Raw genomic sequence first — 26132 nt, forward strand, 5'->3', positions numbered from 1 at the left:
AATGGTGCCCCCAGTGTCCACCCCAAGCCAGCAAAACCCTGGAGTCCTCCTTGGTCTTTCGAGCATTAGTTAATAACCGCTCAAACTTGCAGCTGCTCAGGCCAAATGCCTTAGAGTCATCTTAGATCCCTCTTTCTCTTTATGTTCCCTTCTCCACCCGATCCACCAGAAAATCCCCCTTCACTCCACCTGCAAAGATATCTGAATGCTGACCACTTCCCAGCGCTTTCACTGTCCACATCCTGACACAAACCATCACCCCTCACCTAGATCATTGAGAAATCTCCTAATATGTACCTAAGTCTGAACTTGGTCTCTCTGTAATCTATTCCCCACAAAGTAGTCAGCATGGGGGTTTAAAAATAGGTCTTGGGGAAAAAAAGAGGTAGGGTGACTTTTCTGCCCCAAAGAGACCCCGGTCTCACTCAGAGGACAGTCGGGGTCCTGACTGTGACCTAAAGCTCCCACACGCTATGCCCTCCTGCCTTCTGTGGGGCCTTGTGTCCTCCCACTGTCTCCTCATCCATCCACTTAAACTAGTCTTCTCAAAGGTGCTCACATGTACCCAGGGTGTTCCCACCTTAGGGCCCTTGTTGCATTATTTGGTCTGGAATGTTCTCTCAGATATCTGCACAGCCAGTTCTCTTTTCTCCTTCAGGGCTTCTCTCAAAGCCACCTTCTGAGTCTGGTCTTCCCTGACATTTCATCCAAAATCTCACACACAGCATCACTGTGACTATCTACATCTCTCTTCCCACTTTTTCTTCCTCCACTACTTACCTAACATTCTGTATGTTCTTCTTCTTCTTCTTTTTTTTTTAAGATTTAAAAAATTTATTTATTCATGAGAGACCCAGAGAGAAAGGCAGAGACACAGGCAGATAGAGAAGCAGACTCCCTGCAGGGACCCCAATACAGGACTCTAGCCCAGACTCCTGGGATCAAGACCTGAGCCAAAGGCAGAGGCTCAACCACTGAGCCACCCAGGCATCCCTAGCATGCAACAATTGAAAGAGTAGGTATTTTAATGATTTTTTAAAATTTACTTGAGAGAGAGAGAGAGAGAAAGAGTATGAGTGGGGGGAAGGGCAGAGAGAGAAGGAGAAGCAGACTCCTTACTGAGCAGGAAGCCCAATGAGGGGCTCAATCCCAGGACCCTGGGCTCAATCCCAGATGTTCAACCACTGAGCCACTAGGTGCCCTGGTCCTATCTTTATTTGAAATTTTCATATTTTGTTCATCACGGATATCTTGCATTATTTTGTAAAATTATTTTTAATTAATTAATTAATTTTTAAGTAAGCTCTATGCTCAACATGGCCTTGAACTCACAGCCCAAGATCAGGAGTCCCATGTTCTACTGACTGAGCCAGCCAGGCACTCCTGTGTTGATTTTTTTAAAAATATTATTTATCAGGATTATTGAGGAGTTTTTTGATGGCTCCTTAAATTTTGCACTTAAGGCCCGGAGATGCCCCCTAGTCCTGGCCTTGGCACTTCAAAGAGTACCTGTGACATGCGATCTTTTGATATAATGGGAAATAATAGTTGGTCTTCATCCCTGGTTCCTGGCACAGAAATGCTAAAAGTCTTATAATTTCCTGAGTGAAAGAAATGAGAGGAGCAGCTTTTGTTATTCATAATAAGCACCTTTCAAGGGTACCTGAGTTTATGCTAATAAGCCAAATCCTGGAAGGTCCTTAGAGAGATGCTGGGTGGGATCTTGTCCCTGCCTCTCTCTGCCCCAGGAAACAACCCTGTCACCAGAGAGCTGGAATTTTTGGTTCTACCACCAATGGCAAATGCTTTTATCCATCATGCTTCCAGGTTGGTTGGTGAATTTAAAAATGTTGGGAGTGTGAGACACCCAAGCTCCACAGGAATAGAAGCTCCTGTGCTTGGCACCCTTGGGGACTTCCTTCCATGTACCTCGTCATCTGGATGTTCATTTGTATCCTTTATAATATCCTTTTAAAAAAATATTTTATTTATTTATTCATGAGAGACACACAGAGAGAGGCAGAGACACAGGCACAGGGAGAAGCAGGCTCCCCACAGGGAGTCTGATGTGGGACTCGATCCCAGAACTGTGGGATCACTTCCCAAGTCGAAGGCAGACGGTCAACCGGTCAACCACTGAGCCACCTAGACGTCCCCACCTTTATAATATCCTTGATAATAAACCTGCAATAGGATGTTAAGTGCTTCCCTGATATTCTGTGAGCCTTTATAGCAAATTATCAAACCTGAGAAGGTGGCTTATAGCCAAAAGCATGAATGGCCCAAGGCTTAGGACTGGCATCTGGAGTGGGGTGCCATCTCATGGGCTGATCCCTTCACCTGTAGGGTCTGCCCCACTAAATACTCCCACCACGGGGATTTCAAGTTACCAATGTGACTTCACCTGTCTTGTAAAATTCCTGAAAATCTAACAGTTGACTCTCTTGAGCCAGTATGAATGACCTCATTGCACCAGTGGATACAGAGTTTATTAAAACTAAAATCATTAAAAACAGGGGCGCCGGGATGGCTCAGTCCAGTTAGATGTCTGCCTTTGGCTCAGGTCATAATCTCAGGGTCCTGGGATCAAGCCCCATGTCAGGCTCACTGCTTGGCAGGGAGTCTGCTTGACCCTCTCCCTCTGCCCAGACCCCTCCTTGTGCTCACTCTGTCTCTCTCTCAAATAAATAAATACAATCTTTAAAAAAAATTAAAAATAATAAAGTATAAATGTCTGAGGATTTGTACAGAGACCTTTTAATGAACAAATTTTTAGTTAGGGAAAAAGAGAAAGTGATATGTAAAAGGGAAGGAAAAAGAGATAGCATCTAATTGGTTAAAAAAAAAAAAAGAACTTAGTTTCTGTTACTTTCCTAAAAGATCAACTCAGATTAATTTCTTTTCACAGAGTCATTATTAAATGATGGGCGAGACTGGTAGAAACAATGGATATTATCAGATGGGCCTGTGTTGTACTGTTTAGCAATCCCTTATGTGCTAAGATCATAATGTGTTCTAAAATGTGGTAGCTTATGAAGGATTTTCTGAGTGTATTGGCTACTTTGCCTGCCTTCTGTTTACATTTGGAAGCATGGCATTATCCACTAGGGATTAACCAGTAATTCTGGCCATTACAACAACGTATAGGTGACTCTCCATTACTTCTTCCCTTCACATTTGGCCATAACTGTCATACTGGTTCTTGAGTGTGGGTCATACCTACATCTGCTTTCTGCCTCCAGAGCCCCCTGATTCCTACAGCCCCCACCTTGCAAGCATAGTTCTCTTCTGGAAGAGCCTTAGAACTACCTCTGTGTTCCTTTATTTCTCTCTTCTTTCTGATTCTCTATGCAAAGATAAACAAAGCCAAGGGGTTCCTGGCTGTCTCCGTTGCTAGAACTCAATCTCAGGGTCTTGAGTTCAAGCCCCATGTTGGGCATAGAGCTTACTTTTTAAAAAAGGAGAAAGCCACACAGTAAATGAAGTGGTAAGAACAGGTTTTAATTGGTAATACATTATTGCATTAGAGAAAGAGTCCAGTGTGAACTGAACCCAAAAGATGTGATCTGGAAAAGAAGAGGGAGGGGCTATTCCAGGAAGTGAAGAATGAACAAGAGTGGAGAAGAAGGGTTGGTCTGTGTGAAAGTCATCAGGGCTTGCTAATTAGAGCTTACTACCCTCCTGCAGAGGCTGGAGAGCTGGGATCCTCTCTTCAGAGTTGAAGAACAAATGGTACGTTCTTTTGGCAGTCTTGAGTTTTCTCATGCAAGCACTCCAAGGCGGCCTTGAGCTGTGTTATCAGTGTTTGTTCGAGTCTTTATAGGCCAAGGTTGAGGCCTAGTTGAGAAGAGGACTCAGAGGGGCCTGGCTACAGTTGGCCCACAGAGACAAGCTGTGACACCCAGCAAAACATTTGAGCTGAGATTCTGGGCATTCTCTTCTCTTTTCAGGTCCCAAGTCACAGAGGGCTGAGGCTCCGACTTCATGAAGATGGTGGCCAGCAGCCTCATCTGCAAGCCAACCTTGTCTTTTCTGGTTGGACCAGGGGGCTTTCCTTCTCCTTGGTGCTACCCTGAGAAACCAAATGATCCTCTGTGTTGGTCCCTGGGGAAGAAGGAATCCCTTGTTAATCCTTCAGGTGGAGGATTACTTCAGGAAAAGCCTGACCTTCTGGGGCTGCTCAATGCAAAAGCAAATTTTTCCATGACGTCCGTCACCATAGATCCGGCCTGCTTTTGGGCTTGAAATAAATGGACACATACAGATTTACTCTTTCTTTCCAAGATTTTCTCTGCTCACATTAGAGTTTGTGAGATTTATACATATTGTTGTGTGTTAAATGGATCAAAAAACATGCCATGGGGGCGACAGGAACCTGGTCTCGGAGGCAGGACTACAGGTGGTGAGGCATGATTCCCACAACTGCCCCTCTACCCTCCTGCAAAGCCAGCCTCTGCTCCTTTTTAAAAATTATGACACTAGGATGCCTCAGTGGCTCAGTGGTTCAGTATCTGCCTTTGGCTCAGGGTGTGGTCCTGGGGTCCTGGGATTGAGTCCCACATTGGGCTCCCCTCGGGGAGCCTGCTTCTCTCTCTGCCTATGTCTCAGCCTCTCTCTCTCTGTCTCGTGAATAATTAAAATCTTTAAAACAAAATTGTGATGCTAAAAGGAACATATACTTGTTTTAAAAGACCACAAGTTTTAACAATATAGAAAGGTAAACATTTTAAAGTAAAAGTCCCTTTCTGCTTGCAAAGTTCATACAAATCCACTTCCCAGTAATAATAACCAGCACTGCTAATAATAGCTTACATTAACTGAACAGTTACTACATGTAAGGCATGTTCCCAAGCATTTTACAGCGATTGCTTTATGAAGATTTGTCATGTATTCTTCCCATTGTTTTATATGGATATACGCATAACCTTTTCATATTAAATAAAGGATTTATGCTCTCATATTATTAGTAAACCTGTTCTTTTCACTTACAAAGTATCTTGGACAATTTCTGGATCACAACACGTATGTCTTCCTCATTCTTCTTCACTTGCATAGTTGGTATTGAATGGATTTGGGACCATGCTTTATTAAACAAGTCCTCTGGGGGCACCTGGTTGGCTCAGTAGGTTAAGCTTCTATATTCAGCTTGGATTATGATCCCAGAGTCCTGGGATAGAGCCCCTGTATTGGGCTCCCTGGTCAATGGGGTGTCTGCTTCTCCCTCTCCCTTTGTCCCTCCCCCCCTGCTCATGCTTGCTCTCTTTCAGAAGTAAATAAAATCTTTTTTTTTTTTTTTTCAGAAGTAAATAAAATCTTTGAAAAAATTCTTCTGGCACCTCGGTGGCTCAGTGGTTGAGTGTCTGCCTTTGGCTCAGGTCGTGATCCTGGGGTCCTAGGATTGAGTCCCACATCAGGCTCCCTGTAAGGAGCCTGCTTCTCTCTCTGCCTCTCTCTCTGTATCTCTCATGAATGAATAAATAAAGTCTTTTTTAAAAAAAGGGTCCTCTGATGAAGGATATTTTAGTCATTTCTAGTTTATTACAAGTAATATTGAAATAAGCATTGTAGCATAAATGTTTTTGTAAACTTGTGCATATCTGTAAGATTATTTTAAAATTGATTTTCAGGGATTCCTGTGTGGCTCAATGGTTTAGCACCTGCCTTTCACCCAGGGCATGATCCTGGAATCCTCAGATTGAGTCCCACATCAGGCTCCCTGCATGGAGCCTGCTTCTCCCCCTGCCTCTATCTCTCATAAATAAGTAAATAAAATCTTTTTTAAAAATTGATTTTCTACGATATTAGAATGTAAATTTTAATGTGGGCAGCAGCCTTGGTTTGTATATTTCAATATCCCCAGTATTTTATTCCTAGAGCCTAGCATATAGTAGGTGCTCAATAAGTACTCAGACACCTACCATTGTGCACCCATTCGAGGGACAAAAATTAGGAGCTTGACAATACCAACTGTAGGCCAGGCACCTGGATGGTTGAGTCGACTGAGCATCTGACTTTGGCTCAGGTCATGATCTCAGGGTCCTGGGATCATGTCCTGCCTAGAGTGGTGGAGCCCTGCATTGGGCACTGCCCTTATCGGGAGGTCTGCTTCTTCCTCTCCTACTCTCTCTCTCTCAAATAAATAAATAAATAAATAAATAAATAAATAAATAAATAAAATCTTTAAAAAAATACCAACTGTTGGCATGGATGTGAAGCAACAGAATCCTCATATCCTGCTGAGAGTGTAAGTCAGTACTTTGTTTTGGAAAACAAATTGATAACATCTAATATGTGTGTACTCTAGATCTAACTATTTCATTCTTAGGTATATATTAAGATATACTTTTGCGCATGTGCTCAAGGAGACAGGTGCAAGAATTCCATGGTTGCATTCTACAAAGCAGTGCACAAAATTGTCTAAAATTGTCCAAAAGCCTGTAGCATTATATTAGTCACCTTCCACAAATGCATACCACACGTTATTTTTTGTTCTGAACCACTTAAAAATAAGGTGAAGAGGGACACCTGGGTGGCTCAGTGGTTGAGTGTCTGCCTTTGGGGTCCTGGGAGCGGGTCCCACATTGTGCTTCCCCCCACAGGGAGCCTGCTTCTCCTTCTGCCTCTCTCTCTCTCTCTCTCTCTCTCTCTCTCTCTCTGTTTCTCTCATCAAAATCTTTTTTTTAAAAGAACAAAGTGAAGACATCGTTACCAAACAAGAAAGTTGCAAAAGGATTAGCATTCATTAAAAAATCCAAAATATACAGCCTTTCTGCATGTCTATGTCACATTGTTTTGTGTTCCTGTCCTAAATTTAAGGAAATTTTTCACAATGTCCAGAGCTGTTCTGCAAAAGAAGGAGGAGGTAAAAAAATCAAAGTATACAAAACAATACTATAATGCTTAGAAATACACATATGTATGGCAGAAACAGAAACATGGGGAATGGAATGATAAACACCAAATTTAGGCATGTGGCTACCTTGAGCATAGGAAAAGAAACATGTTCAGGGATGGATGCTCAAAGCCTTGCTATCTGGGATATTTTTCTTAAGTTGTGTGGTAGGTACACATTTGTTACTTGTTTTCTCTCTTTTAGTATGATCAATACATTTCATAATTTTAAAAAGCAGCAATTTACTCTTACTTAAATGAGAGTTCAGAAAATCAAGACTGCATGTTAAGTCTAATTGGGTGACTTCTTGGTACTTATTAAAATACCACTTTACTTCAAAATCTGGCCCTTGTTTCTTTTTCTTTTTTTTTTAAGATTTTATTTATTTATTCGTGGGAGACACACAGAGAGAGAGAGAAAGAGAGAGAGAGGCAGAGACACAGACAGAGGAGAAGCAGGCTCCATCCAGGAAGCCCGACGTGGAATCGATCCCGGGATTCCAGGATCACGCCCTGGGCTGAAGGTAGGCACCGAACTGCTAAGCCACCCAGGGATCCCCTGGCCCTTGTTTCTGCATCTGATGTGTGGCACACAATAAATGTTCGTTGAATAAATGAATACCTGTCTCTCTCAATCTTTCTACATCAAAGCCCTACTATTTGAGTCTGGGCCAAAATCCTCTTGAAGACTCCCTCTTCGAGGGTCCCTGCCCTAGTGTTGGGCATGACCAATAGGCTGTAACCAAGGACAAGAGTCTTATTTCTTCAGGATACTTGGGTAGCTCAGTTGGTTAAATGTCTGCCTTTTGCTTGGGTCATGATCCCAGAGTCCTGGGATCAAGTCCTGCTTCAGGCTTCCTGCTCAGTGGGGAGCCTGCTTCTCTCTCTCTCTCTCTCCTCTCTGTCTCTCTCTCTCTCCCCCCCTTTGTCTCTCCCTCTCTTGTGTGCTTGCTCTCTCTCAAATAAACTCTTAAAACAAAGAGTCTTATTTCTTCTGTCCCAGAGATAGTTCCTTTCCTCATTTACTACATGTTCTGCAATTAAACTATTTATCTCCCAATTAGGGAGGGCAAGGACCTTGTCTATTAATTGTTGTGTCTATTTGAAGACTTGTCAGATAGCAGGTTGGCTGGAAATGCTTGCTGAACAGCATTACATGAAATAATATATTTCCATGTGTCTGATACAAAGGCATAAAAATGGTTAAATTTTTTGTTGTTTTGAATAGTTTTAGATTTACAGAAAAGTTGAAAGGATGGTACAGAGTGTTCCCTTTAACCCCTCACTATTTTCCCCCACTGTCCCCTACTGTCACATCTAACACTACTTTGGTACACTCATCACATTTAAGAAACCAGTACGTTATTATTAACTAAATGGTCCACTTTATTCGGATTCCACTAGCTTTTCTCTGATGTCCTTTTTCCGTCCCAGTGTCTCAGCCAGGATACCGTATTATATCTTGTCACCATGTCTTTTGAGGCTCCTGTAGTCTGTGATGTCTTCTCAGGGAGTCTTTGTTTTGGATGGCCCTAGAAGTTTTGAGGTGTACTGGTCAGGTATTTTGTAGAATATTTATCATGCTCAGACTGCACTTACAGGGTTTGGGGGGGAAGCTCACAGAGATGAAGTATCAGCCCTATCACATGGTAGCAAAAGCGTGTGCCATTAACATGGCAATGAGCCTTGTTCATTTGGCTGGGGTAGTGTTTACCAGGTTTTTCCATTGTAAAGCTATTCCCTCCCTCCTCTTTCCGTATTCTACTCTTTGGAACAAGTGTGAAAATTAATAAAAGGAAGCCACCTTTAGAAGAGAATGGAGAGGCCAGTAGGGGGAGGTCTCACTCCCTGCCACTCTTGTCAATGGCAGACCCTACAGGGACAGGAGGACCTTGAAGGTAGATGCCATCCATGCAGGAGGAAGACAGGTTGCCCTGGCAACAGCCCAGCCAAGGAGAGACTGTCACAGCTCAGCCTACGAGAAGCTACTACACTCTGAGCTCCCAGTTTTTTCCAAAGCACTTTTTGTTTATGAAATCCTTCCTGATCTCCCCCCATTTCATCTACAGATAAGAGCTCTCCTCCTTTGTTCTGGGGATTTGCATCTGATTTTGCCAGAGCTCATTTGTCCAGGATCGCAATTTTCTGCTATTTCCGAATAAACCCATTTTTGCTGCTGAGATAGCTGCGTTATTTTTGAGGTTAACATAAGTCACTAGGCAATTTCCTACATCCAAAGGGGGAGGCGTTAAGCTCCTCTCCTGGAGGAGGTAGTAACTACACCATTATTTGGACTTCTTCCCTGCTAGGAGATGTCTCCGCTCCCCTGTGCATTTACAGATGTACTTATGTATATTAAAAATGCTTCAGGATAGAGGAGTAACGCTCAAGAAACGTATCTCTTTTGCATTTTGAGGCTCTCCCTAGCTTCCCAGCTCCGAGGCAGGACGGCTCTGGAAGCTGTCTTCCCAGGGAGCCGCAGGGAGGGCAGTGACAACCCTGAAGGGGGGCCCCGGGGCGGTGGCGGGGTCGCGGCTCGCGGACTGGGGCCCCAGAGCCCACTGGCCTCCAGCTGCCCTGGCTTCGCAAACACTCGTGGGGCATCGCGCTCGTAGGACAGTTGTCGGAGGGCGCGGAAGCTCCAGACTCCAGGAAATTTCTGCTGACTCCTTCCAGGTGCAACGCCCTCGGGGGGGGGGGGGGCGCGCAACAGCTCGCGGCGTGGGCGGGGCGAGTGGGCGCGTGGGCGGGGCGCGTGGGCGTGGGCGGGGCCCTCAAGCGGCGGCGCGCGGGGCGTGCCGGGAGCGCGGCTTGCGGGCGGCAGTGGCGGCGGCCACGACGGAGGCGGTTGCTGCGCCGGGTACTGGCGTCGCTGCGTGAGGCGCAGGCGCGGTGGACTGTGCCCTCTCCGGACCTCGGCTCGCCGTGGGCTCGTCATGCAGACCCAGGAGAGGCTCTACCGCCTGGTGGTGTTGGGCGCCTCCGGCTTCACCGGCCAGTTCGTGGCCCAGGAGGTGGCCCGGGAGCAGGTGGCCCGGGAGCAGAACCCCCGCCTGGCCTGGGCGGTGGCGGGCCGCTCCCGGGAGAAGCTGCAGCGAGTGCTGGAGAGGGTCGCCCTGAAGCTGGGTAAAGGGGCGGGGGGGGGGGGGCGGCTTCCCGCTCGGGCCCGGGTCGGGCCGCCCGCAGCGAGCGTGGGTCCTTGGGGGAGGCGCCCGGGGGCAGTGCGGGCCGGCCCGAGGCGGCGAGCGGCGCCGGTGGGCGGGGGGCGGGGGGGTCGTGGCTCGGTGCCCCGCAGACCCACCGGCGCGGACGCGTGTCCCCTCCGTCGGTGCCTCCTTCAGAGCGTGGCGGGCCCCGCGGGCCGGGCGGCGAGGACGTCGGCCTCGGAGCAGGGGGCCCGCGGGGTGGTCGCGCCTCCAGCCCTGGGGGCGGGAGAGGAGGGCATTGGTGTCCTCGGGATCCGCCGGCCTCGCCCTTCGCCCCGGGGTTGGGAGTGGGCGAGGAGGCTCGCAGGCTTTCGGAGCGCTGTGGCCCTCGTGTTTCCACTTCTCGCTGTTGCGCGCCCTTACTCTTCGCATCATCCTTGGGTGCGCTTGGTTTTCCGGCGCGGTCTTTCGGTCTTTCGCGTGCGGGGCCCTGCCCTCGGCTCGGCGCGGCCCGGCCCGCCCCACGGCCCCCGCACTCCCGCGGCACCTGCGTTCTTCTGGGGCCCCTTCATCGCGCTCCTCGCTGCACCCTGAGCCCGGAGGGGAGGATCCCTCTGCTGCCACCGCCAACACACAGAGTCGTGACCAAAGAGCTTCTTGGTGTTTTTAGTTTCTTTTACTTTTTCAAAAGAAAGAAATTTCACTGTTAAAATACATCCTTCCTTTTTTTTTTTTTTTTTTAATTTTCATGCCCAACAAATGCAGCTGACCAGGTGCAGCCTACCTACCTGGCCATTCCTAATGCCCTGACTCCGTTCTTGTGGGGAACACACCTTGACCCATCAAAACCTGCATACCACTAATTCCAGCGATTTACTTCTTATAAGCCTAAAATGAGTGTTCTTTCCGAGACTGTGGTTTCTACCTTGGAGCTCTTGCTTGTTCTTATTTTGATGTTGACAACCCTGCTGTACCCTGGTATTTTGTCATGTGTAATTGCTTAGTCCTTGATGAGAAACTTTTTATAATGGAATTCTCCATAGAGAGGAAATCAGGACAGTCATCTACTCAGGATCCAAACGATTGTAAAATATTTTACACAGGGTTATTGTTGGCATATTACTTAAGTTAGATTTTTTTCAAGGTAACTGATGTTTTTTCTAGCAATCTGTAGCATTAACTCCATTTTTCTCCTAGCCTTTTCTTTTCTTTCTTTAACCTGTTTTTTAAAAAAATTTTATTTATTCATGAGAGACAGAGAGAGAGAGAGAGAGAGAGGCAGAGACACAGGCAGAGGGAGAAGCAGGCCCCATGCAGGGAGCCTGACATGGGACTCAGTCCTGGGACTCCAGGATCACGCCCTGGGCTGAAAGCGGCGCTAAACCACTGAGCCACCTGGGCTGCCCTTAACCTAGTTTTAACAAGTTTTAGCTCTTGTCTGTATATTTAGTAAATCTGCCATCCCTGATTACTATACAAAGAAGATCTGGAAGATCTAATACTGTATCAGAATTTGCTTCAGACGATTTATTTCTTATTCCAGGAAGACCGACTCTCCCATCCGAAGTTGGAATAATAATTTGTGATATCATGAATCCAGCCTCACTAGATGAAATGGCTAAACAGGCAGCGGTTGTCCTCAACTGTGTGGGACCAGTAAGTCATTTACCCTGTTTTGTGTGGGAACAAACAATGTATTCATTTCCAGCAGAATCTGGTATTTGATATTCCAGAGGAACATAAGGACAGGCGACAGAAGAGTTGGTTCAGGGCTTCAACCCCATGAGGGGGAGTTTTCACTGCTTGTGAGGAGCCAGTGGATGTGACCAGAGTCTCCTGAGAGAGACACAGGCTCTCTGTGACACCATCTCAGGGATTGCGTCCTGGTTTGTTAATTGGCAGCTATCATTGGCCAGCTTTTTTTTTTTTTCTTACTGCACGCTTCTTAAGTAAAAAAAGTTGAGCATGTACCCCTGATATATTTTTATTTATTGATAAATGATATTCCTGTATTATTTATAAACTAAATGCTCATTGAATATTCATTATATGTAAAACTGCTCTGGTGTAGGTACCTGAGACAGAAGGGTGAACCAAACTGAAACTCCCTCACGGAGCTTACCATCCAGTGGGGGAGACAGAAACATAAAGTTTAGTTGTAGGTAGTGAGAAGCGCTTTGAAGAAAAATCAAACCGGATAAGGAGACTGAAGGATTGGCACATCAGTCTCTGTGAGGTGGGTGGCCAGGGAAGGTCTCTGTGAGGACCTCAGGTTTTTGTACAGCCCTGAGGGAAGTGAGGAGGCTGAGGTGTGGGAGTATTTGAGGAGCAGGATGTTCCAGGGGAGAGCAGACATGAATGTGAGAGAGGGCAATGTCAGGGTTTGAGTTTTCTTGTAAGTGCGACGGAGTCTTTGAATGGTTGAAAGCAGGAGCCTGAGCTGATTGGCGGTTTTGTAGTTCTTGTCTTCTGACCGAAAGAAGGCAAGAGGGGGCCAGCAGGGGAATGGTCCAGGCAAGCTGAGCACAGGATGGGGGTGGAAGAGGTAGAGAGAAGCAGTTGGGGTGGGGACAGAGGGTGCTTTGAGGCTAGAATCCCCCTTTTGCTGTTTGTTCTGGATGTGAGGGACACACTCTTGGCCTGTGTCCCAGGGGAATGTCGGTGACATTTACTGACCTGAGGAAGCCATCACAATTGTCAAAACATTTGGAAACTAAGCATCTGGAAGATTGACAATAATGTTTTAAATGAAAGCGGAACAGTTTTTTGATTATCAAGTAAAAATGTATTTAAATTGTTTATTTAGATTAATCTCATTCCTAATTAGCTTTGATTCTGTCTGTGCTCTCTTGCTACAACCATTCTCTTATGTCCACCCTCGGCCAACCTCCTTGCCCTTCCCACCTCAGTGCTCTGGAAAAATCCAAAACTGGTGTGTGTGTGTGTGTGGGTGGGTAAGTGGGTGTATGGGTGTTATTTATTTATTTGTTTTTAGTTTCAGGGGTAGAGGTCAGTGACTCATGAGTTGCATAGACCACGCAGTGCTCATTCCATCATGTGCCGTCCTTCATGCCCATCACCCAGTGACCCCGTCCCCCCACTCCCTCCCCTGCAGCGACTCTCAGTTTGTTTCTTAGAGTTAAGAGTCTCTTAGGGTTTGTCTCCCTTTCTGTTTTCCTCTTCTTTTGTTTTTCCTTCCCTTCCCTTGTATTCATCTGTTTTGTTTCTTAAATTCCACATATGGGTGAGATCATAAAATATTTGTCTCTCTCTGACTGACTTCTTTTTCTTTTATTTTTTTAAAGATGAGGGACACTTATTCATGAGAGACACAGAGAGAGGAGCAGAGACATAGAGGGAGAAGCAGGCTCCCTGAGGGGAGCCCGATGTGGGACTCGATCCCAGAAACCCGGGATCGTGATCTGTGCCAAAGGCAGACATTCAACCACTGAGCACCCAGGTGCCCCTGACTGCCTTATTTTGCGCAGCATAACATGTCATTGCAAATGGCAAGATCTCATTCTTTCTGATGGCTGAGTAATATTCCGTTGTGTATCTACCACCTCTTCATCCACTCATCTGTCGCTGGACATCTGGGCTTTTTCTATAGTTTGGCTATTGTGGATGTTGCTGCTGTAAACAGTGGGTTGCAGGTGCCCCTTTGAATCTCCAAAACTGGTTTTTTCCGGTTATACCAACCCTGTGTACCTTACCTGAACTTGAACCCCCATTAGCCAGTAATCTAGTAGCCCTGGAGACCTGTGCATCCCCTTGCTGCGGGTCCTGCTTTATTTTTTTTTTTTTTAATTTTTTTAATTTATTTATGATAGTCACACAGAGAGAGAGAGGCAGAGACATAGGCAGAGGGAGAAGCAGGCTCCTTGCACTGGGAGACCGATGTGGGATTCGATCCCGGGTCTCCAGGATCGCGCCCTGGGCCAAAGGCAGGCGCCAAACCGCTGCGCCACCCAGGGATCCCGCGGGTCCTGCTTTAAATAATGGTTTCAGGCCTCAGCACCTCTAGCAGCCCTGCTCTCCCAGACCTGTCTTTTTCTGACTGTCTGAAGCAGCTTTGTGTCTTCTTTTTCTTCATGTTTTCAGTATCCTGTTCCTCTTTCCTCACTGATCTGATAATGTTGCTTTGTTTTGTTTTTTACTTTGGCAATGGAAGCTGTCAAGAGAGAATTTCTGCAGCTGCATACTGTATTACCCTGACTCTGCCTTACCTGTTTTGAGAAAAGACTGCCCCTGCTCCTCACAGGTGCAGGATTTGAGGACCTCATGTTGACATTTTTATCACATTCTCCCCTTTACTGATCTGTTTTTGTGCCCCATTTTTAGCAAAACTCCTTGAAAGTGTTCTTTCTCCTTCCTACGTCCACTTTCTCAGCTCCTATTCCATCCTAAACCACTGTTGCCAGGCCTCTGCACATCTCCCTGGTCTGTTTTGCCCCTCGCCATCTCTTGGTTCTCACCTTGATCCAAGCTCCTGGTATTTACCCTCCTTGATTGCGTCTTCCTGCAGTGGTTTCTGAGGTCTGGCCCTTCCCTGGTTTTCCACCTGCCTACCAGCTCTGTCCCTGTCCTTTCTGTTGGGTCTTCTCATCTTCCTCTAAGTACCAGAGGCTCAGAGCTCAAGCCTTACAAACTCTTCTCTGTTTACACTCTCCAAGCTGGTTTTTTAAAAATTTATTAGTATTGTAATAAAGTGTACATAACCAAAATGACCATTTTAACCATTTCTAAGTGTCCAATTCGATGGCATTTGGTACATTAGGAGTGTCCTGTAATCCTCACCATCTTATCTTCAGAACTTGGCATCATCCCAGATAGAAGCTCTTAACTGGGTCAGGTTTGTTTTTGTTTGTGTTTTTTTAAAGAAATCTTTGTGCTTCCTACTTTACAATTTTGGGCCAGCATTTTTTAACAGTATTTAACAATACCAACATTCGGTAGTGTAAATCAGTTTAGTGAGTTGAGGCTCAACATTAAAAAGAAAACAATCAGATGAAACTAAAATAGAAAATAGGCTGAATTACTCATAATATAGATCAGTTAGATATATTTGTATACTGGCTACTATGTGAAATGGATTTTTCAGCAGGGGTTGTGGTCAAAAAAACATTTTGAATGCCATAGCTTTAAATGCCATCTGTATGCTTATGATGCCTGTGTTATCTCCAGTGAGGACTGCCCCTGGACTTCAGGTTGGTAGCTCCAGTTACCCTCTTAATGTTTCTCCTTGGGTTGTTCACAGGCATCTGAGTCTCTAAGTTTTTGCCCCCAAACCTCCTTCCTAGGCTCTCCTAGGATTGTCATTTTCACTTTGCCAGTTAGGATCGTTACCTGCTTTTTTGTTTGTTCTTAACTATTTGTCCATTTTGTGAAGGTTTGTTTAGTTAAAAACCAAATGATATCTGTAAAACTATCTAGGCATGTGTTAAGCATTAGATTGAAATATACTGGAAATGAATGAATGAGAGTGTCACTGGGGCACCCTTTGTGTATGGGACTCTCCTAGGCTGCCCTCAGGATCCCTTTTGTAGCTTCCATTCAACACGTGACTACTTCCCACGGCCCAGGGAACATGCTGAGGTCAATTCATGTATTCACTATTAATAAAACTTCTTCTTTTTTTTGTGTTTCCTATTAAAAGTAACACAAATAAATATACTGATATTTATTTCCACAGCTAACCCCTGGGTTAGAAGCTATATGCTAATTGGCTTCACTGGGGAGAAATGTCTTCTCTGAGATCAAGGATTGTTACTGTTTGCCCGTTTATCTCATAAAAGTACAAGAGTAGAAGTAGAAAAAAAAAAACCCAATACGTACTAATATAGGGACATTAGTGCATTAGTGCAGAAGCCTCAACCTCAGGTTATCCGGAGGAGAGGCAGGCCAGCTGAGACAGAATACAGTGTGGGGAATAGGAGTACTGTGGCAAATAGGGAAGCGTATACTCTTTCCAGAAGGAGTTATTTCCTAAAGCTCATAATGCTTTACTGCGTGTACCAGTACTTCTAGAAAAAACAAGTAGTGATCAGGCTGTAGCTTACTAGCTGAGCATGAGAAGTTAACCCAAGGCCAGACAGCTGGCACAGGAGGGGCCAGGAGCAAACGCTGCAACCCCAAGCAGGGGAGGGGACTCCACATAGTGGAGGATGAAGAAACAGCACGTTTAGGAAACTACTGGGAGGTTAGAGCTGCCAGGATATGGGGATTAAGGGGTTGTGGTGTGACCCGATGCTTTTTTGTGAGATACTGAGAGGTTTATACTTTATTATTATTATTATTATTATTTTTGGTTTATACTGTATACTGTAGTGAATACAGGCATTGCAGAGCTAGTGAAGGATTCTGAGAGAGAGATGTAGATATCTGTGCATGTGTTGTATACACATTATGGAAGCAAAGGTGACATCAGATTTTTATTTTAGGATAATAATTTGGCGTTTCTCTAGAGATGGGGCTACCTAGGCTGCAGTGAAGCCTGTTACTATGTGTAGTAAATCACATGAGCGGCGGTAAGGGTGTGAATTTAGATTTGGATGTGTAGAGGGGAGGAGACTGATTCGGTAAAACTTGGCGACTTCCAGGGTAGGTGGAGTCAAAAACAGCTTCTAGGTTTCTCACTTGAACTTTGTGGAGAGTGATGTCATTTATAGTAACAAAAAACTTTCTCCTCTTCTTGTTTGTGTTTTTTTGGCTAGAAATACCAGTAGCCCCCATGTCCATTGGCCCTCTTGTCTGTCTAATCGGCAAGCCCAGTCATTTCTGCCTCTTTAATAATCTCGTCCTTGCTCTAGAGCCATCCCCATCATTTCTTACCAGCCATGGGTTTTGTTTTCTAGCACGGCAGGCAGAGTAATGTGTGTTTTTATAAGCCTAACACCACTGTCTTATTTAAAATTCTCTAGGGGAGTCTAGTAATCCAGAAAAGTTCAGTCTTGCTAGCATGATGCTAATGATCCTTCCTGACCTGGCCCCAGTGTTGCTTTCCAGGCCCGTCTCCTGTCACTCTCCTTTCAACTATGCTGTGCTTCAGATATCCTTACCCTTTTTCACACCTTTACATGTACTTTTATTTGGATTTTTCTTTTCCTGGCAGATCCTTATTCTGCAGAATTCAACTCAAATGAATTACCTGTTCTGTAAAACTTCCTGTTTGGTTTTCAGTTAGAGGTTAGCACACTTTGCTCTGATTCCACCGAGTCTTTGTTTACACCGTGAGAAGTGGCATGGCTCAGTCATGTGATTTTCTCAATTTATCTTTTGACTACTTTATTGATATTTGATTCTTAATAACCAGGACTATACTTGCAAAACTCAATGGCATTTCATTTGTTTAAGCTTGCTAAGTAAGGGGCCCCTGGGGGGCTCAATCAGTTCACTGTCCAACTCTTGATTTCAGCTTAGCTCATGATCTTGGGGTCCTGAGATCGAGCTCCACATTGGGCTCTGCACTCAGCGAACAGCGTGAAATTCTCTCTCTCCCTTTTGTTCTACCTCCACCCCCGCCATGTGCTCATTTTCTCTCTCTCCTTCTCTCGAATAAATAAATCTTTAAGCTTGCTAAACTATTGGGTTTCTTTATTCCCCCAGTATCGGTTTTATGGAGAACCTGTGATAAAAGCATGTATTGAAAATGGAACCAGCTGTATTGACATCTGTGGAGAACCTCAGGTATGTAAAATGAAAAAGAGAAAATGGAATTAACAAGTCAAATTCTTGTTGAAGTGGAAAATATTTAGTGCAGTCTTACAGACCTGTTTTCGAAGTTGATGACCCGTTCCTGATGTAAAGAGGTGGTGTTCTGTTGATGGCTTGAAGGAGAGTGTGATGGTCAGGTCTTTTCTTTGGTTTTCTTGAATTTTTTTCTTCTTTAGCACCTCATTAACTCCAGGTCTTTTATATGTAGAATGTGTTGATTTCTATAGCTGCTGCATGTTGTGCATGGAATTAATTAAAATGGTGTGCTATGTATAAATTCTTAGAATCTTACTTTTGTAACTTTTTCATAGCGAAATCCCTTTCTGTAATCACATACTTTACAACATTACAGAAAAGGCAGTGTAAAATCCTCCAAATTTAAACATTTTAGGTATTCACACTTGAGGGCTGACTGCATGCCTGACACCCTACTAATAAAGCATTTTTTGCGATCTGAATGTTCCACATCCCTATAAAGTTAGTATTGTCTTTCCTATTTTGTGGATGAGGAAATTCAAGCTGAGTAAGGTTAAGTCGTGCAGCTCCAGGGCCTGCCACCACTATATAGAAGAATCAGGTTGCCTGGTGACAGGAAGTAGAGTTTCAGTAAGCTCCAAGCTACCCCAGCTCCTCAAAAACCACAGTCTCCTCTGTCCCTGCAGTCTCTGCTGTTCATCATCACCAATGTGCCAATATAGCATACTGGAAAATGCTAAGGAAGTGTGAATTACCAAAATTGGTTCAAGAAGAGGTAGGAAACTTGAATGAAAGCAAAACCAGTTCCTGTCTTACTTTGGAAAAAAAAATCCCAGGGCCAAGAAAATGATGAAACATTTCTATGATATCCTGTAAACTACAATAAAAGTGGTATCAAAATCTAATAAAGATCCAGACTACATAAAGAACTCTAACTTGGGAATAGTACAAATTCAAAAAACCCAATTAAAAATGAGCAAAGGGATGAGTAGAGACAAATGTCCTGTGCAAAAGAATTCCAAAGACCTTGTGTAACTCCACCCTTGAGGTGGGGAACATGACTCACCACCATGTTTGTGCGCCAGACGTAGTTAATACCAGAGAGAACAGTATGGAAGGGAGGGGAAACAGAGAGCTTTATAGTGATGGAACCTGGCAAATACTACCTCAGGTAGGTGTTCAGGGCCACCATCAACACTGATAAGTCATGGTGATGGTACATACCCTTGATAGAATGTCATGAAATGGCCTTTACCCCTGTGGTCTCCCCTCCTCAAAGCTGTAACCCCAGTCTAGTCATGAGAAAAATTCCAATAGAGGAGCATGCTACAAAATACCTGATCAAAAGCCCTCAAAATTCTCACAGTCCTCAAAAACAAGAAGGAGAGTCTGAGAGACCATCACAACCAAGAGGAGCCTAAGTATACATGATGGCTAAATGGAATGTGGGATCTTGGGGGAGAAAAAGGACATTAGGTAAAAACTAATGAAATCTGGGTAAACTATGGACTTTAGCTAATGACAACGTTATCAGTATTAGTTCGTTAATTATAACAAATGTTAGTGTAAGAGCTTTAACAATAGGAGGAACTGGGTTGGAGTACATGCACACTCCCCACTACTCAAATTTTCTGTGAACCTAAAACTGTTCTAGAAGTAATTTGTGGGACGCCCGGGTAGCTCAGCGGTTTGGCGCCGCTTTCAGCCCAGGGCCTGATCCTGGAGACCGGGGATCGAGTCCCTTGTTGGGCTCCCTGCATGGAGCCTGCTTCTCCTTCTGCCTGTGTCTCTGCCTCTCTCTGTGTCTCTAATGAATAAATAAAATCTTTAAAAAAAAATAAAAGTAATTTGTAAAGACAGTGGATTTGAACATCCCCTTTCCTACCACTTCTTTATCCTAAATCTGTGTGTGTGTGTGTGTGTGTGTGCGCATGCATGTGTGCGAAGATCCGTGTGTGTGTGTGTGTGTGTGTGTATGTGTGGAGACCCACTTCTGTAATTCCCTCTGAGTAATATGATTTGGGTTATGTTTTCTCGCTCTCTTTGTATGTTTTTGTATATTTAGGTTTTCATAATAGATAACTACTTTTGCATATAAAAGTCATTCTGAAAAAGTTAATAGTGTCATTAAGTCAGATCAGCCTGTGTATCACACTACTTGGCACATGGTAGATACACAGTAAATATTTACCGAATAAATGAAAAACATTTTCATAGTTCCTTTTTCACTATAAAGTCATATTGGTTAGCATTTTCATAATGTAATTGCTTTGTCTTTTAAGGTCTGTCATTTAATGCTGATTTAAATGTTTCTGTGTAGCTCTGATCCAGAATTTTGTCCTGAATCTTTTAGTTTCTGGAGTTAATGTATTGGAAGTATCATGAGAAAGCTGCAGAAAAAGGGGTTTATATCATCGGAAGCAGTGGCTTTGACTCCATTCCAGCAGATCTGGGCGTAATATATACCAAAAATAAGATGAACGGTAATTATCAATCAATAAGCAGTAATTGAATTCATGAAGCATTCTATATTTAAAATATGGGTGTTGGCAAGGATGTGGAGGAAAAGGACCTCTAATGTACACTTGGTGAGAATGCAAACTGGTGCAGCCACTTGGAAAACAGTAGGGAGGTTCCTCAACAATTTGAAAATAGAACTAATCTACCATCCAGCAATAGCACTGCTAAATATTTACCCAGAGAATACAACACTAAATCAAAGAGATACATCCACCCCTATTTACTGCAACATTATCTACAACAGCCAAGATATGGAAGCAGCCCCAGTGTCTGTCAATTGATGAATGGATAAAAAAGTGATATATGTGCACACATACACACACTTCAGCTGTAAAAAAGCATGAGATCTTGCCATTTGCAACAACATGGATGGAGGAGCTGGAGAGTATTAAGCTAAGAAGTAAGTTAGAGAAAGACATACCATATGATCTCACTCATGTGAGATTTAAGACACAAAGAGGGGAAAAAGGAGACAAACCAAGAAATAGACACTTAACTACAGAGAACACATTGATGATGGTCATTAGAGGAGGATCCAGGCAGATGGGTGAAAGAGGTGATGGGGATTAAGGGGTGTACTTGTCATGATGAGTACCAGGTAATTAAAAACTTAAAAAAAAAAGGAGATGATGGGTGATAGCAATAGATATGCAGTTTGAAAGAAAAGAGACATGTGCAGGATTACTAAGCTTCCGGAGTTGACTGGAAATGCCAGCTCTACTCTCCACTGAGAAAATGAACAGAGTTCTGTGTCTTAACAGATATTATGCTCTTCTTGAAAGCTTTTTGATGTAAATCATACCAGTTTAGAAATAAAAATCCTTTATCTTAAAAAAATGGAAAAAAATCAGTGTTATGGTAAACAGTGGAAGTTACTAATGTCATGCATATTTTAAAAGGGTCCATTTAGAAAATGACATGAAACAGGTAACTCCAGTGTCATATAAACTGTTCTAGAGCTTAAAAATATGGGAAGTGGGATCCCTGGGTGGCGCAGCGGTTTGGCGCCTGCCTTTGGCCCAGGGCGCGATCCCGGAGACCCGGGATCGAATCCCACGTCGGGCTCCCGGCACATGGAGCCTGCTTCTCCCTCTGCCTGTGTCTCTGCCTCTCTCTCTCTCTCTCTCTCTCTCTCTCTCTCTCTCTCTCTGTGACTATCATAAAATTAAAAAAATAAAAAATTAAAAGAAATATGGGAAGTATTTCAGTTTATATTGAAAAGTTAACTCAAAGTAAAGCCCCAGATAGCACCAGAAAAAGAAGAAAGCTACAAATTGCTTTTGCTTTGTGAAATTAGTAGTCAAAAAGTGCTAAATAAAATTTTAATAAATATTCAATGGAATTTTAAAAAATAATATATCAAGACCAAGGTTTATTAGGAAATTATATAATCATCAATCAGACTATCGAAGATGAAAAGCTAGATGCTCATCTCAGTACATGATTTGAAAATTTATGCCATTTACTGATTGCAGATTTTTAGGAATTTAGGAATAGAAAACTTTATTAACATAATAGATGCTGGAAAGCAGTAGCCAATATCATACTCAGTGAGGAACACTAGAACCATTCCAAAGAGAACACGAATTGAACATCTTTTTTTTTTTTAAGATTTTGTTTATTTATTTATGAGAGAGAGAGGCAGAGACACAGGCAGAGGGAGGAGAAGCAGGCTCCCTGTGGGGAGCCCAATGTGGGACTAGATCCCAGGACCCTGGGATCACACCCTGAGCCAAAGGCAGACGCTCAACCACTGAGCCACCCAGGCATCCCAGAACGTCCTTTTTTTTTTTTTTAAGGTTTATTTATTTGAGAGAGAGAGTTTGTATGTGCAGTTGCATGCACGCCAAGGGGGGAGGGGTGGAGAGAGAGGGAGAGAGAGTCCCAAGCAAACTCCACGCTAATAAGCGCGGAGCCAAACTCAGGATTAATCCTAGGACCCTGAGATAATGGCCTGAGCTGAAACCAAGAGTGAGTTGCTTAACTGACTGAGCCACACAGGTGCCCCCAAACTGAACATCTTTAAAATATAGTCTTCACGTCATGGACATGGTAGATCCCCATTTATCAAAAAATACTTTTAAGTTTCTAAAGTTCAGCTATTTTCTTCATGATGGTTTTACATATTTCTTACTAAGACTGTTTTTAAATATTTGGTAGTTTCTGTTACTTTGAATACACCTTCTTTTCCGGGAGAAATATTACTTTAAGACTTGTTTAAAAACTTTGTTTTCAAATACTGAATGCAAAGAGTGAGTGTTTTAGCAAGTGCCCCAACTGATTGTTTGGTACAAGTGGCCCACGTCTTATTGTGGTGGTCCACGTTCTTTCTGTGGCTAGGTTAGATCACAGAGCCATAAATCCAGGTTGCATTGTCTGAGAAACTTCAGAATCATCTCAGGGAATTATAGGTCGTGATCTAGGTGTTTGTCAGTGGTCACCTAGTGCCATTTAGGTGATTGTGTTCTCATCATCGCTGTTGATGTGGTTCTTCATTCTCTTTCTCAGGGTCAGCTTTCTAAGGCCCCATGATTTAGTTATCTTTTGGAATTAAAACTAGAAACACCAATTCTTAAGAGATCGCTGTACTTCATTTTATCAGATCTTGAGAATTTGCCCATATGTTTTTTTTTTTTTTTTTGTCTTACTGCTCTTGAGAAACTCCATGATTAATTAACCACTATGCCTGTGTATTGGTCCTTGTGGTTGATTTCTCTGTTTCTGGCTTTGGTTTTTCTATTGTTATTTATACTTACTTTTATTTCATTTTAACAGCTTTATTTTAAGTAGTTTATAAGCCATCACAGAGGCCATCTTACTAAGTTTTCTGTATATTCATTGTAAACAACTACTACTAAGCCTTCTTGAAAGCACTTTTACTGGAAAGCAGAATTCATCCCACAGATGTAATTTTGAGAACTGTGTGCTGATGGCCTTCCAGGGTGATTGAGCTAAATTGTTGCCTTGTTGGAAGAGATCTATAGTATTAGTTTCAATACTAGAAAATATTTTGCCAGTACTAGCACTTAGACTTTATTCTAACCTACTCTTTCTGACAATTTACCTGGCTTTAACTGGTAAAGTTATGTTTCATAAGTCTGTTTTCAGTAATAAAACTATTACCAGTATAGATTTTTTGACTGTATCAGCTGTAGGCTTGGTAAAAACGGTCCCAAGAAATAGGAATAATTTGAGGTGCCTGTGTGGCTCAGTCAGTTAAGCATCTGCCTTCAGCTTAGGTCATGATCTCAGGATCCTGGGATCAAGTCCTGCATTGGCCTTCCTTCTCAACAGGGAGTCTCTTCCTTCCTCTGTCCTTCCCCTACCTGTTCATTCTCTCTTTCTTTCTCTCTCTCTCTCTCTCTCTCTCTCTCTCTCAAATAAGTAGATAAAATCTTTTTAAAAATGGGAATAATTTATTATTGCACATCTTAGTTACATAGATTTTATTTAATTTTACTTTTACTTTTCTCTTACTCTTTTAGGTACCCTGACTGCTGTGGAAAGTTTCCTAACTATACATTCCGGACCTGAGGTTAGTTTTTCTGTTTCTCAGGTATTTCTTAAAGTTAACAGAAAAAACATTTTGGAAATGATATATGCCTCCTAAAATAGATTAAGATGAATTAAATATCACATATATTTATAACTTTTAAGGTGTGAAAGTCACTATGTTTAATTTTAAAAAGTAAAGATGGTAGATTGCTGGTAATTACTCAGACTTAAAATAGAATTTTGTTAAAAACAACTGCACAGTTCACTGTGTCAGATGAGTTACCATGATCCCAACACCAAAATATCTCTCCTTGTTGTGTAATAAATGTTGTCCACCAAGACAATTGTCGCTTTAGTGCAAGTCAGGGCACTTGTGTTCTGTCTGTTGCTGTTGTGGCCATAAAAGAAATGGATGATGAGTCACTGAATGTGTAGTGTACTTGGGAACATGAGACCTGAGATGGTCGCATTCCTGGAGGCCCATGTTTACGATAGGACTTTCATTGCCAGTTGTATCTGAACCAATTCTAGGTCTACATGTGAGCCTCCGCATCTATTTGTTCTCCTTAAAATACATTCATCCAACAAGGTAGTGTGACACAGAAATGAAGAAGATGCAAACCTGTCGTCAAAAAGATACTAATGTAGCTTGGCAGGAACTAGAGATTTTAAAGAGATAGGGTGAAATACTGTAGGAATCAGAGGATGGAGAGTTAATCCAGTTGGAAGGCCAGAGGTAAGAGCTGTCAGGAGAAGCTGTCACATGGACTGAGTGTCAGAAGTTGGTGCCTTGGAGCTTGGGAACAGAAGAGGGAGGAGTATGATCAGGATGTAGCTGTTGGATGTTATATAACATGTTTGGGTAAGAGTAATGGTTCTGGTCATCTAGGTTGTGGTTTCAGGTTAATAAAGAACTATATAAAACATGGTAAAATTCGTGATTACAGAGTGTCCACTGGAGTATGAGAATTAAAGGAACTGATAGTTGGCCTCAGTAATTTGGGAATGTCTCCTAGAGGCCTTGCTGAGTTTAGCCCTGAGAAGGGAAGAGCATTTGGAAGATTAGAGGCAATCACCTCAGCAGAGGCTCAGAAGCAAGAATGAGAGATATGCTTGGACATCTGGGGAGCATGCATAAATACCTAGCTCCACCCAGTTTAAACCAGCAACATGCAGAGGAATTTACTGATTTGAATAACCAAATGTCTGCAGGTGAATAAATAATGTGGCTGGATTTGGATGTTCCAATGGTAATATCAGAGCTTTTTTCCCTGTTTCCTCTTTCATTTCTTTCGGGTTCCTCTGTGTAGGCTCAGCACAGCAGGGAAGGTGCTGGCAATCTCAGGTATACATTGTCCTTATGTTCCCAATTTCCTGGGAACAGCTAGCAGAGTTGTATCAAATGACAGGAAAGATCAGTTAAGTATTGGGCCATGTGGCTATTCTTGAGCCCTGCAGTATGACCTGGTGTGATGGGAGTAGTCAGGTTGCCTAGGCCTGGGTTATAGGCCTCTGGGGGCGGGGGGGGGGGGGCAGAGAGTCAGGCCTGTGTCCAACATGGAACTAGTTCCAGAAAGGAAAGAGTGTTTTATAAGCAGAAGTTGCAGTAGAGGATTGCAGGGAATTGGCACAGGACTGACAAAACCCAGATGTCCACAACAGGGAGACCATGAGAAAATTGGTAGAATAGAAAAGAGGCTTCTTTTGAAGAAGCAGCAGGAGATGCAATTGGAAAGATGAAGTGATATAACAAAGGTGTCTTCCCTTTACTAGAGGGATGAAAAAGCCATTGAGTGAATGGTTTTTGCCAGAAAGCCTTCCTAGAGTTTTTGTGAGTACAGATTTTGAAGCTGGACTGCCTGGGCTTGAATTCTGGCTCTGTCACTTACCAGTGATGTGACTGTGGGCAAGTATGCTACACTTATCTTCAGGGCACCTCATTTCCTTCATCCATAAAAGGAGATGGTAATAGTATCTACTTCATATGGTCTCTGTGAGACTGTGAGGACTAAATTAGTCAGTGAATATAAATCAGAACAGTAGTTGGTAGTTAGCAAATTGCTCAGTAAATGTTTTAAATATTATTTTTATTAGTATTATTTGAGCTTTAAGTTGGGGCTTAGTTCAGGAGAAGAGAGTTGAAGCATCCACACCAGTGCAGTTCCCCTCTCTCATTCCTCTTTTTTTTTTTTTAATTTTTTATTTATTTTATGATAGTCACACAGAGAGAGAGAGAGAAAGAGGCAGAGACATAGGCAGAGGGAGAAGCAGGCTCCATGCACCGGGAGCCCGACGTGGGATTCGATCCGGGGTCTCCAGAATCGCGCCCTGGGCCAAAGACAGGCGCCAAACCGCTGTGCCACCCAGGGATCCCTCTCTCATTCCTCTTAA

At 43.5% G+C, this 26132-nt stretch overlaps 1 protein-coding gene across 1 annotated transcript in view; it reads left to right on the top strand.

Moving 5' to 3' along the window:
* Positions 1-9704: 9704 nt before the first annotated feature.
* The window catches only part of SCCPDH (saccharopine dehydrogenase (putative)), a 39065-nt gene continuing 22637 nt past the window's right edge, over positions 9705-26132 (top strand). Inside the window, exons 1-5 of the mRNA XM_055324283.1 lie at positions 9705-10017; positions 11581-11693; positions 17643-17723; positions 20080-20209; positions 23732-23781. Of these exons, the coding sequence (XP_055180258.1) occupies positions 9828-10017; positions 11581-11693; positions 17643-17723; positions 20080-20209; positions 23732-23781 (564 nt within the window). The 5' untranslated portion in view covers positions 9705-9827. The remainder of the gene's footprint in view (positions 10018-11580; positions 11694-17642; positions 17724-20079; positions 20210-23731; positions 23782-26132) is intronic.

This window comes from Nyctereutes procyonoides, unplaced genomic scaffold, assembly GCF_905146905.1.
Source record: "Nyctereutes procyonoides isolate TBG_1078 unplaced genomic scaffold, NYPRO_anot_genome, whole genome shotgun sequence".
Classification (NCBI taxonomy): Eukaryota; Metazoa; Chordata; class Mammalia; order Carnivora; family Canidae; genus Nyctereutes; species Nyctereutes procyonoides.